A 15,144-nucleotide genomic window follows, 5' to 3' on the forward strand; every position below is an offset into this window, starting at 1 on the left:
TTTTGTGACTATGGAGGAACTTTGTCAAGTCTGGAAACATGACTCTGATGATGCTATTTTAAATGAGACTGACAGATGCAGTATGGGAAGTGTAGTTTTGTTTACATTTCATTGCATTGAACATCATGACAAACTACAAAAATGTATGGCTCTGTGAGCCTCAAGCCTCTAGCTGACAGGATTTGGACACTTATTCAATATTTTAAGTGACTGCTTCCAACTGGAATTTTGTTCTGGCCAAGTCTCTTTCAAGTAGAAATCATAAATAGATTTTTTATAGTCATAATTCACAGCTCAGTTGACTTGTCTCTAATATTCCCTCAGTATGATCTCTTATCAACTTACATGACGTTATATAAGTCAATAATCAGTACTCTCAACTTACACTTAGGATTATTATTTCACGATGCCTCGAGAAAGTGGTTCATTATTTACAGACTTACTGGTATAAATATCTGATGATAAAAATTGTTTTAATGTATAAATTTAAATATACACTGTATCTAGACTACAACACTTACGAGTTTATTTTTAGCATTTAAATATCACTATCAAATCTGAGTGTTTAAAACAATAAATAATTTATAGTAGAACTACATTAACACAGAAGAGAAATATTCAGAATTGAACATGAAATAATGTCTTTTCAACATATAAGATTTATTGAAGTATTACTTTACAAAAAATACACTGCATTTCTTCTTTTCGTTATAAAAGGAAACTACAGTGCAGGGAAAACCCAAGCAAAAAAACCCAAGAAACTTCACATTTATCCATGAGAGCATGGAGGAGGATACCACAAAGCCTTTTCACTGCATGTGGGTTTAGTAGTAACTGCATAACTGTTACAGCTCCAGGACGCTGTTTACAAAATTCCATCTGTCTATTTTGACAGGTGTCAGACTGAAGGCAGTTCTCTCCTGTTAAACAAAAGTTGTTTATCAGCTCTCTTTTTGGATTGAGGGAGTAGATAAGCAATGGGTAACAACATCTAGACTTGTTCTGTGAGCTCACTGATCAATATCACAATATCAGTTAATTTATATCTCTTTGCAAGCATTATTACCTTCGACTCATTTTTTGTTAAGCAATAAGGATGGCACTGGACTTAATCATGACAGGATGATTTTGTAATTCACAGTAATCAGAAGAGCTACAATGATCACACAGCTGATGATTACAGTTGTCAAAAAAGGTTGAAATCGTGTCAGTGAGGCTGTTTTGTAATCAATCCATCATATATCCTATAAATCCCTAACACGTGTTACCCTTTTCAATAAAAACAGTCAAGGTCACAGTTTTGTAGCTGCACCCACTCTTATATGTTCTAGAAATCTTGGTCAAGTATTTAAGCAATTATAGAAAAGCCTACACAGGAATGGTGGGTTTGTGACACAGAAAAGCTTCACCTTGACTTGAAGTCTTTATTGAGGGAATGACACCTTGTTTGGTATTCGATCGATGTTTTAATAGATACTTTAGCAGACCTGGGCAAAATGCATGATTAAAAACTAATTTAAAAAAAAAAAAAAAAAACCTATTCTAGGTGACCCACAGTTTACCCTCAAATTGAAATATTTTCCCAAATCTGGTTTAAACCTGGTCAGAGGTATCCCAGCAGATCATATGTAAGGACTATTTGTGCAGCTTAGCAATAGGAGGGAATCAGAGGAATGCATTTAAAGGACTGAATCAAAATAACACATACAGTGTCTGATTCACAGCTGCCAAGTATGCCTTGCAAATGTTAATACATTTTGTGCTTATGTAGGAACAGGTGTGCCTACACTGCCTAATATGGCAGTGTAGGAACACAGATGTACATTTATATATGTTTCTATGTATACAGTTATGTGCACACTGCTGTTCCTGGACAATGTAAAAAAAATACTTCCAGGTCATCTGCAGAGGTCATTATTTGAGTCGTGGTTGAAATTTGAATTTAGACGTTACAATGCAGATGCTGCTGCTGAGCTCTTATTGGCCACTGCAGCCCAGTCTCTTTTTGTAAGCATCCCAGCCCGACTTTCTGTATGACTCAGCAGCTTTCAGCCTATCAGGGGCCTCCAAAACACCCCGTCCCACAATGATGACATCAGAGCCTTTGTTGTGGATAACTTCCTCCGGCATGGTGTACTGCTGGCCCAACATGTCACCTGTAAAGGGAGAGAGACGCACAGAGCGGAGGATGTTGGGGACTGTCAGCCTAACTGAGAGTAGAGACAGATGTTGTTTCTTGTACCACAGCACCACCCTGTGTTAAAGATGAGTCACAACACCAAAGGAAAGCAAGGAGTGTTTTGGAAGCACTCAGAGCCCGAGACCCTATCACTGCAGTTAAACAAGGAAAATGAAGGAAAACAGAATAGGAGCATAAATATGAAGTGGATTTCACTGCATGTGGTTCAGCTTTGTTGTACTGTAGTATTTCTTCTAGTTGGACACAGTAGGTACACCAATAAGAAGTATAAGTACAAAGTCAAGAGACTCCTGAACATCTACAAATAATAATATAAACGGTTGAGCACGTATGTGTATAAATGTGTTATGGTGTAATGTTCCTGTAAAAATACATTATTTCATTGCTTCCTTTCTAATACTTAGAAGGAAATTTACATGAAATTAAACCAACGTTTGAAAGCTTGATCAAAAAGGATGCTGTTTACCTCCAGCCTGCATTTGCACCCCAGGAGTCATGTGAATGAACTCTGGCCTCTTGCTAATCTTAGAGCCACAGATAAAGCCGATCACAAAGTCTGACTGCTCCTCTGCCATCTTCAGCTTTAAGGACAGATAACAGAGAAAAACAGCTGTGAAGCAATATATGATGGAAAATGCATTTAAGCAAACTTAGAAAAAAGGCCTAAGGAAGGACATGCGTACCACAGCCTTTGTGTATTCACCAGTGGCCAGTGACCCCTGGGAGCTCATCTGTGCAATGAGCAAACAGCCTCGGCCCAGAGGTTTTCCTACAGAGCTCAGACCCTTGACCACCCCGGGCCCCGGCACAGCATGAGCATTCACTATGTGGGACCAAGATGAGATCTGGTACAAACCGCCTGGAGAACAGATACATGAGCACACTGTTAGGTTTTTCAAAAGTCATTTTGAGCACAGATGTAGTTTATATACACGCTGTGTAGAAAATTTGGAATAAACATGTAAAAGAAAAACAACTATAATGAATTAAATCTTCTCACCTTCGTACTGATGTTTGACTGTGTTCCCAATGTCAGCAAACTTGCGATCTTCAAAGATGAGGAAGTTGTGTTTCTCAGCCAAAGCCTGTAGTTTCTGGCTGAAGGCCACTGTGTATTCCTGTTAGCAGACAGGACAATGACTTCAGTTTATTTGTTTTGACAGATTTCTCCTTGTAACAAATGGACTGGTTCCACTGCTACCTTGAGGATGTCTACATGTGTCTTCAGCATGCAGATCTTGGGACCTAGGGAGTCCGCCAGCTGGAGGAGCTCCTCGGTGCTGGTCACATCAGCGGACACACACAGGTTAGACTGCTTCTCCTCCATGATGTTCAGCAGCTTTGATGACAGAGGGTGAACATCTGCAGACAGTAAAATTTTCAATTTGGACATAGCCTTGCAAAGATATATTGTCAATGTTCTTTAGCTTGCCATACAAGTAGGGCATTTGACAAAGTTGCAAGACTACATACTTGGAAGTTTGGCTCTGTCGGCATAGCTCAGCTCCAGGTTCTGCTCCAGACATGGCTTCTTGGTGGCAGGAACTTTATCGCCATTCTCCTCTTTGGGGCTGAAAGAGGCAATTTGCACGTGTTACTATGAAGCTGGCACATGGAAAGTACTCATTAAAAACACACACACACTAACACTCTAATTCCACTTGCCTTCATATTCACTAGAAAGGGGAAAAGCTACACTACTGCACCTGAAAGTGTTATTATCCAGGATGAATTTGCGGACGCTCTGGGCAGTTTGGGCGTCAATGCGTTCAGCTGCCAGCAACACATTGAGCAGCTTGAACATGGAGATGATGGGGTGAAGCCTGATTCCCTGAGAAGCCAACATCTCCATGCCGCCTTGCTCTCTGTCCATTAGTACAATGGCATCTGTCACCTTTACAAAATAAGCAAATATTTCATGAGTTAATTCCACCTATGCTGCTAATCCTGGTAACATCATCACTGTAACATTATCATAACCACTGTAATTTGACACTGAACCTTCAGTCCCTCTTTGTAGAGGACTTCAGCAGTCTCCAGGATACTGCTGCCACTGGTCACTGTGTCCTCAATGATCAGACATGTGTCCCCCTCGTGAAACGACCCCTCCACCAGACGCTTGGTTCCTAGCAGGGTTACATGAGGAAGCTTATCAGTCCCCATTCTAAACAAACTTAGAGTGACTTTGTCTCTTATTGATGGCTTTGGCAAACTATTTTTCTTTTAGTTTCAATCATATGTGTTTAGCCAGATTGTCTTAGTGGAGAGTAAGAACCTCCACATTTATGATTTGAGCAAATTTATAAAACTGTCAACCTTGTAGGGACCTAGGAATGTTTGTGGTTCACAAAGAGCTTTACCTTAAAATAACTGTTTTTAAAGGAACATTGACCTTAGTCACAACCATTAAAGACTTTTTTTTAAAAGTTAAATCAGCTGTTCCTACCCTGACTTTTAATATTTCAACTTTCAAATCCTGCTGCCCCTCCTCTATCAGAGATATCAAAACAGATGTTTGTCTTTGACAGATGAGATAGAGGTGTGGCCATCACTGTGCCATTAGTGAACATCCAGACTGGACAAAATGTGCCTGATTACTCTTCCCTCTCAGCACCCACCATAGTCCTTGGCTTCCTTTCGCCTGATGAGCATGGGCAGTTCATGTCTAGAGCAGATAATTGTGGCCAAAGGCAGGGCTGTGTATGGAACCCCACACACTGAGTCAAACTGAAGCCCCTCTTCTTGCACTCGCTGGTAGATGAGACTTGACACCTGAAAATAAAACAAGAAAAAAAAAAGTTTGAGGTTGCAAACGGGTCAAAGATTTTTATAGCAGGAGACGTGAACATCCAACGTATCTACACATGTAGTGCAAGAATCTTATGAGGGCCAACATACCTCACAGGGGTAAAAACAGTGTAATACCTATATTTTTACATTCAGAATCTGATTTAACTATCTCATTCATTTCAGGGCACCAGCCTTGTAATACGTTCTTTATTCATAAAGATGATAATGCTCAGTGGTGTTTACACTGTGTCATAGAGATGTTGATTCAACAATAGCATCATTGTTGAGGCCCTGAACAGGTTCACTGAAAATCCATCAGTGTGACTGTTGTACTTTAAATACTGATATACACCCACGTGTTAATATCACTATCCAGTACGGAAGAACTGACATTTTAATACGAATATAAGAATATTTCGCTTTCGGACAGTGTAGCTACAGGACGCTTCATAGTCTATCCCACATTAAGTAAAGTTATTCTGAAGTCAGTCACGGTGTGAGGAGGACAAGACAGCAGCACGTGTTTACCTGGTTCATGAGCGCAGGGTAGGACACGAGAACTCTGAGGTCGATATAAATGGGTGTCAGCATGCCGCTCTTCAGCTTGTATTCTCCAAACTTCACCGCGTTCACATCGTGGAGCTTCAGGATTAAGCTGTCAATGCAAACGTTTTCCATCTTCTCGTATATGCGATAGATTTAAACGCAGTTCTCTCTAACTTGTGTCCCACTTTGTGATCCCTTAGCGGCAGCGATATCAACTACACTTCCGCTGCGATTTCTTCAGAATAAAAGCGCTGTGATTTTGAGAGCATGTCGACATACTCTCTGTTTTGTGCAGGGCCTGATCACCAGTGGGGCAACCCCCACAGAGCCCTGGGTTTTCTATGTATCATTCAGGTCCACATAATTTGATTTGATAATCTCCGAGAGGGAAACGGAGTTACAGCACCACATGAAGAAAACCACAGAGGTAAACAGGGACATATTTATACATCTGACGCTAAGCTTAATCTAAGCCTTACTGCACGGTTAAATACCAAATGTGTTCGTCAACGACGATTTTCCGTAATTTTATTCTGGAAAAGGAAAGAAGCTGTAAGCACAGTAAGAAGGGAAGAAACCTCCACCGGAAATCCTACCAGCAGACCCAATGGCAATTTACATTCCACGTCTCCGCACGGGAGAATGACTTCCGGTATAGAATTTATTTCGTCTTTTCAGAATAAAACTGGACCTCCAACATTCCTACAGTATGTCGTATACACGAAATATATATCTGGTTTATTGGTTATTTGAGATTATATAATAAGCAGGCTACAAGTTATTACATTTTCTTCTGTCAAAGAAAACCTTAAGCTGCAGTCCTCTGGCTCCTTGAGTCATGGTACAAAATTTAGAAAAAAGAAAAAGAAAGGAACTCAGTTGACTGGGATTTTTTTCAGTTTATTAAAAAGATTCAGTCCACAGTAGTTCAGTTTGGCACCAACAATATAAAAAATCAAAAATAAAGTGTACACCCCAAAATAGCATTGAACAAATGCCTGAATAAAAAGGGATAAATAAAAGAAAAGAACTTAAAAAAAAACATTTATGTAATTAAAATGCATTTCACTTGGAAACAATGGTGAATTTCCCCAATTCATTTAAGAAATAAAGGTTTAACTTTTGGTCAGTCAGCTTTGGCTTTATAGACTTTAGAGGTGCTGTACCTTATGTACCTCTAAAACACCAACATTACAGATCACAGAATCACATCTACATGATGACTTCAACGGCCTATACTGTAATAATAGCAAGGCAGTTAATACAAACTTAAAAGTAACAGTGCTTATCTTTTAAGGAAAGTTTGTAGTTTAGAATTTCTTGCAATTCAAAGAGAAATCTTAGTGATCAGTTGTTCTGTTCATCAAAATCGAAGGACACTGACAGGACACTATTTGAACTGTATTTACCACTGTAATCCTCTTCATTAAAAAGAATGCTGAGTCAGGTAAAAAAAAAACTGTCTAATCAATTTGATTTAAAATCTGACTGACTGCCATGTCTGTCTAAGTCAGTTGTTTTAGGAAACAAGGCAATTGTAAGAAATGTATGGCTTTGGAATTACTTCGCAAAACAGCTCCCCCTCTCTCTCTCCTAATTTGGAAATGTCTAAAGACCCACAGAATGCATTGTATCATTACCTCAACGTCTTCTGAATAGATATTAGCCACAGTGAGCAATTTTAACTTGTTTAATGGAAGAGAATTGTAATGGAATGTTCTGAAATCAGAAAAATTGAAAAAAAAAGGTCCCAACGCAAAAGTAAAAGTACACAACAATACTGCATCTGGTTGGTGTGTGTGTATGTTTGGGGTAGGCAGGTTTGAGGTGATAAAGCAGCAGAATTCATTTAGTGATTAAGAAATCCTTGTTTCTGTTGAAGAAGAGAGGATCACAACCAACGTGGCAACAACCAAGTTGGACAGATCTTTGAATAGGCACAGAGGTTGGTGTAGAAAAGTCTTTCTTAAGGCACTAAAATTTGGTGTGGTGAAAACCTTTAAGGCACAAATCTAAAGGAAAGTTCTTCTTTTCATGAAAGCAGGAGTAGGCCTCCTTCTTGTAAGGGGTCTCACTTCTTCCTTCTTTACTCACATACCCCTCTTCTCTACTCTGAGGGGCTGTGAGCATCTGCAAGCAGCTCCGGCCTCAAACATTCAATCGGACACTGGATGTTCTGGACAGTAGGAAGAGCAGGGCAAGAAGAGAGGGGAAGATAGAATTAGTTTTGATTTGATTTATAGCAACAATTACAATTGAATTGAATATCCTGCATATTTAAATCCATATTACAACATTTCCTACAATTCAAAAATTATGTTTAATCCAACAAACTAAATGGAATTCAATTAATATCCCTGTTAATGGTCATTTGGGTGTATCCTTATGTAGTGTATAGATTGTGCTGTAATCTCACTAAATAGCAATATAATTTATTGTTTCTTTTTTCTTAATTTGCCATTTTTGTAGGTGATTAAAATGCAATGAAATGGAAAGAGCAGAGTGGAATATAAGCGGTAAAACTTATAGTAAGACACTGACCAGTTTGCGTAAAGCGTTTTCTCTGTACCGGTCGAAGACATCTGAGCTAACAGGTCGCAGGAGGTCAGCGTCCACATCGGTCTGTCCTCCCGGCTTTCTGCAGTTCTCACAACGCCAGCCCTAAAGAAGGAGAGGGAAAGATAAATTGTACAGACAGAAACATTCGGTCCACAAGATTTCTATTATGCAGTTGACACATGAAAGCACATAAACAGACGTACAAAACAGAGACACACACACAGAGAGCTTCTGCTTGTACTTTCAACATTATGCCTAAAGCCACAGGGAACAGGTTTGTGCACTCAGAAAAACAAACACATATACACAGACTGATACTCACCTGTTGTCCTCCATAGCAGGTACAGGTACAGATGGCACCCAGATATTCTTTCTGCCACTGGTTTCCCACCTGGTACATTTTCCCATCGTCGTAACATGTCGACTCATCTGGAGGATCACAGTTACACACTGAAGATCAACAGTCCTTGAGTATAATGATTAACTTAATCATGTTTAAAACCCCTGTTGAAGATCTAATGCTCTATGTGATGTTGAAAATGAAGTCTAAGAGTAAAGCAAGTTAATGTAAACCATAGTGTATGTTCAGACCATGTGTGAACGAGGAATAAGTCAATGTGCAAGGAAATATTTTTAGAAAATATTTGTATACATCGTTCATGTTTGTGTGCCATGTATGCACTTACGGGGTTCACATTTGAATTCTCCTTTGCCATTTCCCAGGCAGGTGCAGCTCATCATGTGACCATTTTCAGCATGGCGATCCCACTTTTCACCGATGCGATAGTTGTTGCCATTGTCGTGACACCACTCTGGAGGAGGAGAAGCAGACAGAGGGAAAGAAAGAGGTGGGATGAAGGGAGGGAGAAGCAAGAGAATGACAACAGAAATTCATGAGGGAGAGATGTAGAAAAGAGGAGATAGGTTGCATTGAAACAGAGATGAAGAAGACAGCAAAAGGTGAACAGAATGAAGGTTGAATTGTGATTCACAGCATTCACATAAACTGATTTCCACACAGTATAAATTCAAGTGTCTATAAAACACATAGGCATTCATCTTCACTTCACTGTGCAAAATACATTTGCAGTTCAAAAAAACATATAATGACAACCTTAAAAACAGTTGAATATACACATCGTTCCTGTCAGGAGACAAACAGAGATGTACAGACAGTGTGATGACCTAAACTCTGTGCTGATGGATGATGATCTCAGTTTCTGGTATTGTCATATTAGCTATATAGACAATACAAAACAACTGAGAGTGACGCTGAGTTGTTAGCTTAGCATAGCTTTCTGCCCTCTTATTGTAAAGTTTTCACAGTTTACAGAGACAGAGCAGAGAGGTCAGCATGGGCAACCTACAGGCAGAACTGACTCAGTAAACATGAAGGAATTGAACTCTTTGTAACATGTAATGCATTGTACAGAATGAATTATCTTCACAATCTATGTATGTAGAAAATAGTTAACAGTAAGTTTTGAAAAGGCTGCCCATGCTGGGATCTTATTACTGATTTATGCGGCACATAGAACATGAACTGTAAAATTCTATGGCTTTTGAACAGCAGTAGCTATGGAATTTATAAAATGTATAGGCTAATGTACAATGTATTAAATAAAATGCCCTAGTTTAAAATAGCTTACATAAAGCTATTCTGATATGAAGCCAATTTGGCTGTTCAGGTCCATCTTATAACATTATGCACATGCTGTGCCTCTGACATATCAAAAGCAGGAGGCAGATACTGAAATGTTTAGGTGTCACTGTTTTTTGTTGTGTTCCACACAACTCCACCAACTCTGTTGAGTTTGCAATGTGATATGTTCACTTTATAAATTCTCCCCTTATAAATTCCTGTTGAGTAAATCACATAGAATTATTTGATGTCTAATTCCATGGCGTGTTGTTGGGATTTTGCAAAGCATGCTGGGATGGGGTTATTAAGGCACTCACTGGATGAATCACACCTAAAATGGCCACTGCCTAGGCCAAGGCAGCGGCACCACAGCTTGAAGCCCGTTTCAGACATACGCTCCCACTCAGCGCCCACCTCATGATAGGTGTGTGTGAATGTGTCATAACACACATCCCGGTTGGTGGTAATGGGGATGTCACCTGGAACTAAGGGATGGAAGAAACAATAAGTTTAGAATAGGACCAGAAGACTTTATCATTTAACTGAGATGTTATATCTAATTATTGACAGTAAAACATTGTTAATAACATTTATTATTCAAGGTGTGTGTATGTGATTCCTATTCATGGCAAGATTCTTATACAATTAACTTATCTTGTGTATTTATGCATATATGTGCTACATATCAATATATATTAAACTCAAGCTCATTGTAATGTATGAAAAATGCTCCTAGAGCGGAATCCTGTACCAGCATTGCCAACAGTTACGACATCCTCCAGAACTTTCTCTTTAGCCCCGTCCTTCATGGCCTCCACTACAACATTATAGGACGCTCCAGATGTCAGTCCAATCAGTGTGGCACTGTTTGACGTGCCAGGAAGACGCATCTATATGTAGGAACATAAAGTTATTAAGAGATCTTTACATCTGTAGCAGTAAATAGGTATGTGAGTGATTGTGTGTGTGTGTATACCTGGAAGCCCCTTTCCTCCAGGTGTGTAATTGGATTACAGGACACCTCATACTCTGTGGTCTGAGGAATGGGTGTCCAGGAGATGGTTGTGATTGTCTGTGCTTCTTGGGGCAGCTCTGTCTCATTGTCAGGGAAACCAAATGCGAGACCTGGCAGAGGCCCATCGCTCACCTACAAGATTAAACACACAGTGTGCAAACAGAGTGAGATCATAAGATCCCTGAGTAAAAGTCAGAGACATAGTAAAATACTCACAGAAAAACATTTATGTTCATCATTAAAGGATCAACTGGAACAGCTAATGTATTAGGAACCACATTCAAATTTCGAGATAATAGACAGTTTTACAGATACAGATTTTCATCAGTCAGGGCAAATTTAAATGATATTGGGCAAATAAAATTATTTCATTAATCAAATCTGATAAGATTTCAAACAGATAATTTCAGCCTTACACACCTTGACCAATGGCACTCTGTTTCCATCAGGGCCTGCTACAGGAATATAGACCAGGGGTTCTCTGAGAGTGGGTCTCTGGCCCTCTTTGGGTCCACTGAAGGGGCCATGAAGTCCATTATTAGGGCCTAGGCTCTGGTACTCTGTGTAGATGTGCTGACCCTGCTGGCCTGGTTGGTTCTGGCCACTAGTACCAGCCAAGTGCACATGGTTGGAGTTGAAGCTAGACACACAAAAACAGAAAGATGAAGCAAGACGAATGAGACATCTAAACAGGGGAGAAACCATGATAAGAAGCCATTTTTAGGCTGAATGTATTGTTAAGCTGCACTGAAATTTTGAGGTGTTTTTGATTATGCATTCTTAAGTCTAGTTAAGAATTTCAGATATCAGAATGATTATACAAGTTCTTACATCTTGTCATTGAAGGACTCTGGAACATCCAGTATGTCAGTGGTGGGTCGGTGAGGAACAGGAAGCAGAGGCAGCTCAGGGACCAGAAGCTGATGATCTGTAGCTGGTTCTGATTGGGCAACAGATATATGTATGTTAGCTGTTAGAAGCAAGGCAAAGCAAAGCAAATGCCCATAGACACAGACTGATTTTATCCCAGTAAACATTATAGTTTGCGTAGCTTGAAAACAGATATATTGCCAGGCGAATTTTGATGCTTTGTGCTTAATAATCTGAAAGGTGTTACCCGTCTATGATAACACGCTAATGACACATATGACCCATTTTGGGGCACTGACCCTTTGCCAGAGAATCTAAGCACAAGTGTCAATCTTTCCAGGAGAGCCAACATCAGTGTATGTATGTACCATTAAAGAGCACAAATGACTGTCAGTCAATGTCAAAGGCAGAATTCTGTCATTCTACCTTTGTAGATAGAATATATATACTAATGTAGTATGCAATGTAATGTATAATGCCAGCAGGGGACAGCACAGCATAGCTGACAAACTGCAGGAGGTGTAGCAATCGTTATAACTTGTTACTCTTGGTATGTTGTTGCTAACGAAAATAATCATTGTTGTTTTATTTTGATGATGTATTTGTGCACGTAAAGCCCAAAGAATGTGCTAAGTCTGTAACAGAAAACATTCATTAGAACAAGTAGGACAAATAAATAAAATCAAATCCATTGGATGAGATAACTTCACCTAATTGACTACAAAGTTGAATGTCCTGGCACAATTTCTAAAAGAGGGTAATATAAAACAGCCTGTTGTGTTGTATTTAATGGTTTTATGAACAGTGTTAATAGCAGGATGTCTTGTTTTTCCACAGCATCAGAAACATGTAATACCTTCAGACTGTCATAAGTTGGGCTGAAAGGGTGATTAGTCTTTGCAAGACTATGTTCAGAGTAGAAACTGCTTTTTGACTCGAAAGTTTGGACGCTCCATTAATGCTAACAGGTGGATAATGGTACTTACGTGTTCTGGCTTTGCCCACTAGAGGTGTGCTTCTCAAAGTATTCTGTAGTGCAACAATCTTAATGACATACTCTGTTCCTGATTTCAGACCTATAACCAAACCACAAATACAAATCAAAAGATGTGTTTGTTATTGGTCACAGGTGTATTTTCATGCATGTCCAACACATTTGCGTAATGTAAATCCCATGCTCCGCACTCACCATTGATAACAGCGTAGCTCTGGCCTGCGTGGGGTCTGGGGGTTAGCTCTCGAGGCAAACCCCCAGCCTCCTCAAATGTGACATAATACCCAGTGACCCCTGGGCTGCGCGATGGCTCCCAGGTGAAAGAGATGCTGTCAGGGTTCAGGGAAGTGAAGCGGATATTGGTGGGCGGGATGACCACCGGTTTAGCTGGAAGAGATAGACATGAAGAGAACTTTTATATTTAAAAATAATAGTGTATGTGAAACATGTCACATTCAATGTACTATTCTTGACTGAAACTACAGGAGTTCAGTGGTTACCTGTGGTAGCGATGAGTGTGAAAGGTGCACTGCGTCCATTCCCTTTGAGTGTATAGACGTTGATCTTGTAATTAGTGCCAGGCTCCAGACCTGAAGTGAAGACAGAGACAACTTCCTGAGGGACTGTGTGTAGTAACTCTGTACTATATGATATGCAATTCTCAACAACTCTTGACAGCAGCTGGTTTATATTTTTGTATCTATATTCTCATATGTGTGTACCTGCAATCACGTATGAGCGGGAGTCAGGGCCGATGGTCCTTTGAATGGGTGTGTAGCCTGTTGAGGAAGAGGTGGGTGTGGCCTCGACCAGGAAGCCGGAGATGGTCTCCATCTTGGTGCGCCAGGTCAGAGTGATGGACGAGTCGTTAACGTCAGAGATCCGCACACGACGAGGTGGGCTGATATCTTGAGGTAGATGAGGAGAAAGAGAATGAGAGAGTGTGTATATGGTTTTAATAATGGGGTTTGTGTGCAGTGCAGGAACTTAATGGAACAAAGTTAGTGTAAGAACACACACACAACAATATATTTATATATAAAAACACACACATATATATGTGTGTGTGTGGGTGGGTGTGTGTGTTGGGTGGGTGGGTGTGTGTGTTGGGTGGGTGGGTGGGTGTGTGTGTTGGGTGGGTGGGTGGGTGTGCTTGTCAGTGTGTATGACTCACTTTCCAAAGTTGTGACCTCTGCTTGCACTGACCTACTGGTCAGAGAGTTTTTCAAGGCATAAACATGGACCTCATATGTAGTTGCAACCTAAAGGTGGAGAAAAAGACAGAATAAGACAACAGCCTGTCACAGTGTTGCACAATCTCCACAGCATGGAGTTTAAGTATCCTGGTTGCCTCTATGATTATAACTGTTTGTGCATGTTTATGCATGATCAGTAAATTTGCATGTCTCTGCATGTGTGCGTCTGTTGCTGGAGTGGCTGGAACTTTCCAGAAAGTTAAAAATGTTTTGTTTTTCTATTGATTTCCTGTGTTCTGGGCAGAAATTTCCCCTTGTTATTTAACTACAGCATAAACTCAATGTGTGAATACCTGAAATTTATCCCAATATAATCAATCAGTGCAGTTAACATGGCACATTTTTTCTTAGTTTTGCTAAGGTTGTAAGAGATGTCCAAGAAGGGACAACATTCACAGCAATGGACGTCTCTTTCATCATCCATAGATCAAAGTCCATAGTGACACTGCACTGACCCTCACTTTTATAGAACAAGGGTCCTTCAATCTGACCCACACTCACCATGAGTCCAGAGATGTGTGCCTGACTGGCGTCTGGGGCCAGGTTGATCTCTTTGGTCGGTCCACTCTTGTCCTTAGGGTTTACCACCACACGGTAGCCTGTGAGACCTGTGAGGCCATTTAGTCGGTTTTCCTGACCCGGCACAGCCCAGTGCATTGTGAAAGAGGTAGGGCCAACCTGGGAGAACTGGAGGTTGGTGGGGGGTGAGATGGCTGGAGGGGAGAAGAGAAAAGAAAAGAAAAAGAGGGTTAGATGGAGACAGTATCAACAGAGGGACATGTTTGATGGAAATTGTCAGGATTTTAAGGATTTTACATGTTTATACAATGCCGCCTAAAATAAAATTTCTATTTGGTTTCTGAATTTTATTTCTTCTGTGCACCATGTTATTTACCTCAAATCTAAAACATCTACAACTAGTTTTCTCCCATACCTGTAGCTTGTGTCCCAACCAGTGGTGTGCTGGCTGTGTCATCATGCAGGGCGATGACCTTCACAGTGTATTCAGTGCCAGGTTGCAGGCCATAGATGATAGTGGACTCGGCATCACCTCGGGGAGCAGGACGCAGCTCTCTTTCGCCCTCCTCCGAACTTGAATACAGGACACGGTAAGACGTAACAATTCCCTCAGGGCTGTCCCACGTGATCCGAAGGGAGGTGGAGTCAATGTCTGAGAAGGTCAGGTCTTTGGGACGGTCTACATCTAAAGGTGAGGAAAACGGAGAAAAGGGTGGCAAGGCAGATGGGTTGGAGGAGTAGGGTGAGAAGTTG

At 40.5% G+C, this 15,144-nt stretch overlaps 2 protein-coding genes across 2 annotated transcripts in view; both read right to left on the reverse strand.

Moving 5' to 3' along the window:
- Window positions 1–648: 648 nt before the first annotated feature.
- umps (uridine monophosphate synthetase) lies at window positions 649–5,744 on the reverse strand. The gene is made up of 10 exons (XM_041056396.1): window positions 5,519–5,744; window positions 4,819–4,972; window positions 4,202–4,326; window positions 3,907–4,094; window positions 3,674–3,771; window positions 3,402–3,562; window positions 3,201–3,318; window positions 2,884–3,059; window positions 2,667–2,781; window positions 649–2,156 (listed from the first exon to the last, which is right to left on the reverse strand). Exons 1-10 carry the CDS (start codon window positions 5,666–5,668, stop codon window positions 1,978–1,980), a joined length of 1,464 nt encoding a protein of 487 aa, XP_040912330.1. The 5' UTR covers window positions 5,669–5,744; the 3' UTR covers window positions 649–1,977.
- Window positions 5,745–6,420: 676 nt separating this feature from the next.
- Window positions 6,421–15,144, reverse strand: part of LOC121193960 (fibronectin-like) — a 30,967-nt gene continuing 22,243 nt past the window's right edge. The window contains exons 34-49 of the mRNA XM_041056395.1: window positions 14,807–15,076; window positions 14,374–14,585; window positions 13,791–13,878; window positions 13,339–13,524; window positions 13,117–13,206; window positions 12,812–13,003; window positions 12,609–12,698; window positions 11,584–11,692; window positions 11,173–11,392; window positions 10,714–10,884; window positions 10,489–10,627; window positions 10,055–10,222; window positions 8,782–8,907; window positions 8,418–8,524; window positions 8,078–8,197; window positions 6,421–7,712 (exon numbers count right to left, since the gene is read on the reverse strand). Of these exons, the coding sequence (XP_040912329.1) occupies window positions 7,644–7,712; window positions 8,078–8,197; window positions 8,418–8,524; window positions 8,782–8,907; window positions 10,055–10,222; window positions 10,489–10,627; window positions 10,714–10,884; window positions 11,173–11,392; window positions 11,584–11,692; window positions 12,609–12,698; window positions 12,812–13,003; window positions 13,117–13,206; window positions 13,339–13,524; window positions 13,791–13,878; window positions 14,374–14,585; window positions 14,807–15,076 (2,357 nt within the window). The 3' untranslated portion in view covers window positions 6,421–7,643. The remainder of the gene's footprint in view (window positions 7,713–8,077; window positions 8,198–8,417; window positions 8,525–8,781; window positions 8,908–10,054; window positions 10,223–10,488; window positions 10,628–10,713; window positions 10,885–11,172; window positions 11,393–11,583; window positions 11,693–12,608; window positions 12,699–12,811; window positions 13,004–13,116; window positions 13,207–13,338; window positions 13,525–13,790; window positions 13,879–14,373; window positions 14,586–14,806; window positions 15,077–15,144) is intronic.

Source organism: Toxotes jaculatrix, chromosome 15, assembly GCF_017976425.1.
Source record: "Toxotes jaculatrix isolate fToxJac2 chromosome 15, fToxJac2.pri, whole genome shotgun sequence".
Classification (NCBI taxonomy): domain Eukaryota; kingdom Metazoa; phylum Chordata; class Actinopteri; family Toxotidae; genus Toxotes; species Toxotes jaculatrix.

What these genes read in the sequence shown, in the direction of transcription:
- umps (XM_041056396.1), bottom strand. Translation starts at nt 5,668, where the DNA reads ATGGAAAACGTTTGCATTGACAGCTTAATCCTGAAGCTCCACGATGTG. An exon ending in CACATGTAGACATCCTCAAG is followed by an intron (nt 3,319 to 3,401) that starts GTAGCAGTGGAA and finishes GTCTGCTAACAG; the next exon opens with GAATACACAGTGGCCTTCAG. An exon ending in AGTCAAACATCAGTACGAAG is followed by an intron (nt 3,060 to 3,200) that starts GTGAGAAGATTT and finishes TCTGTTCTCCAG; the next exon opens with GCGGTTTGTACCAGATCTCA.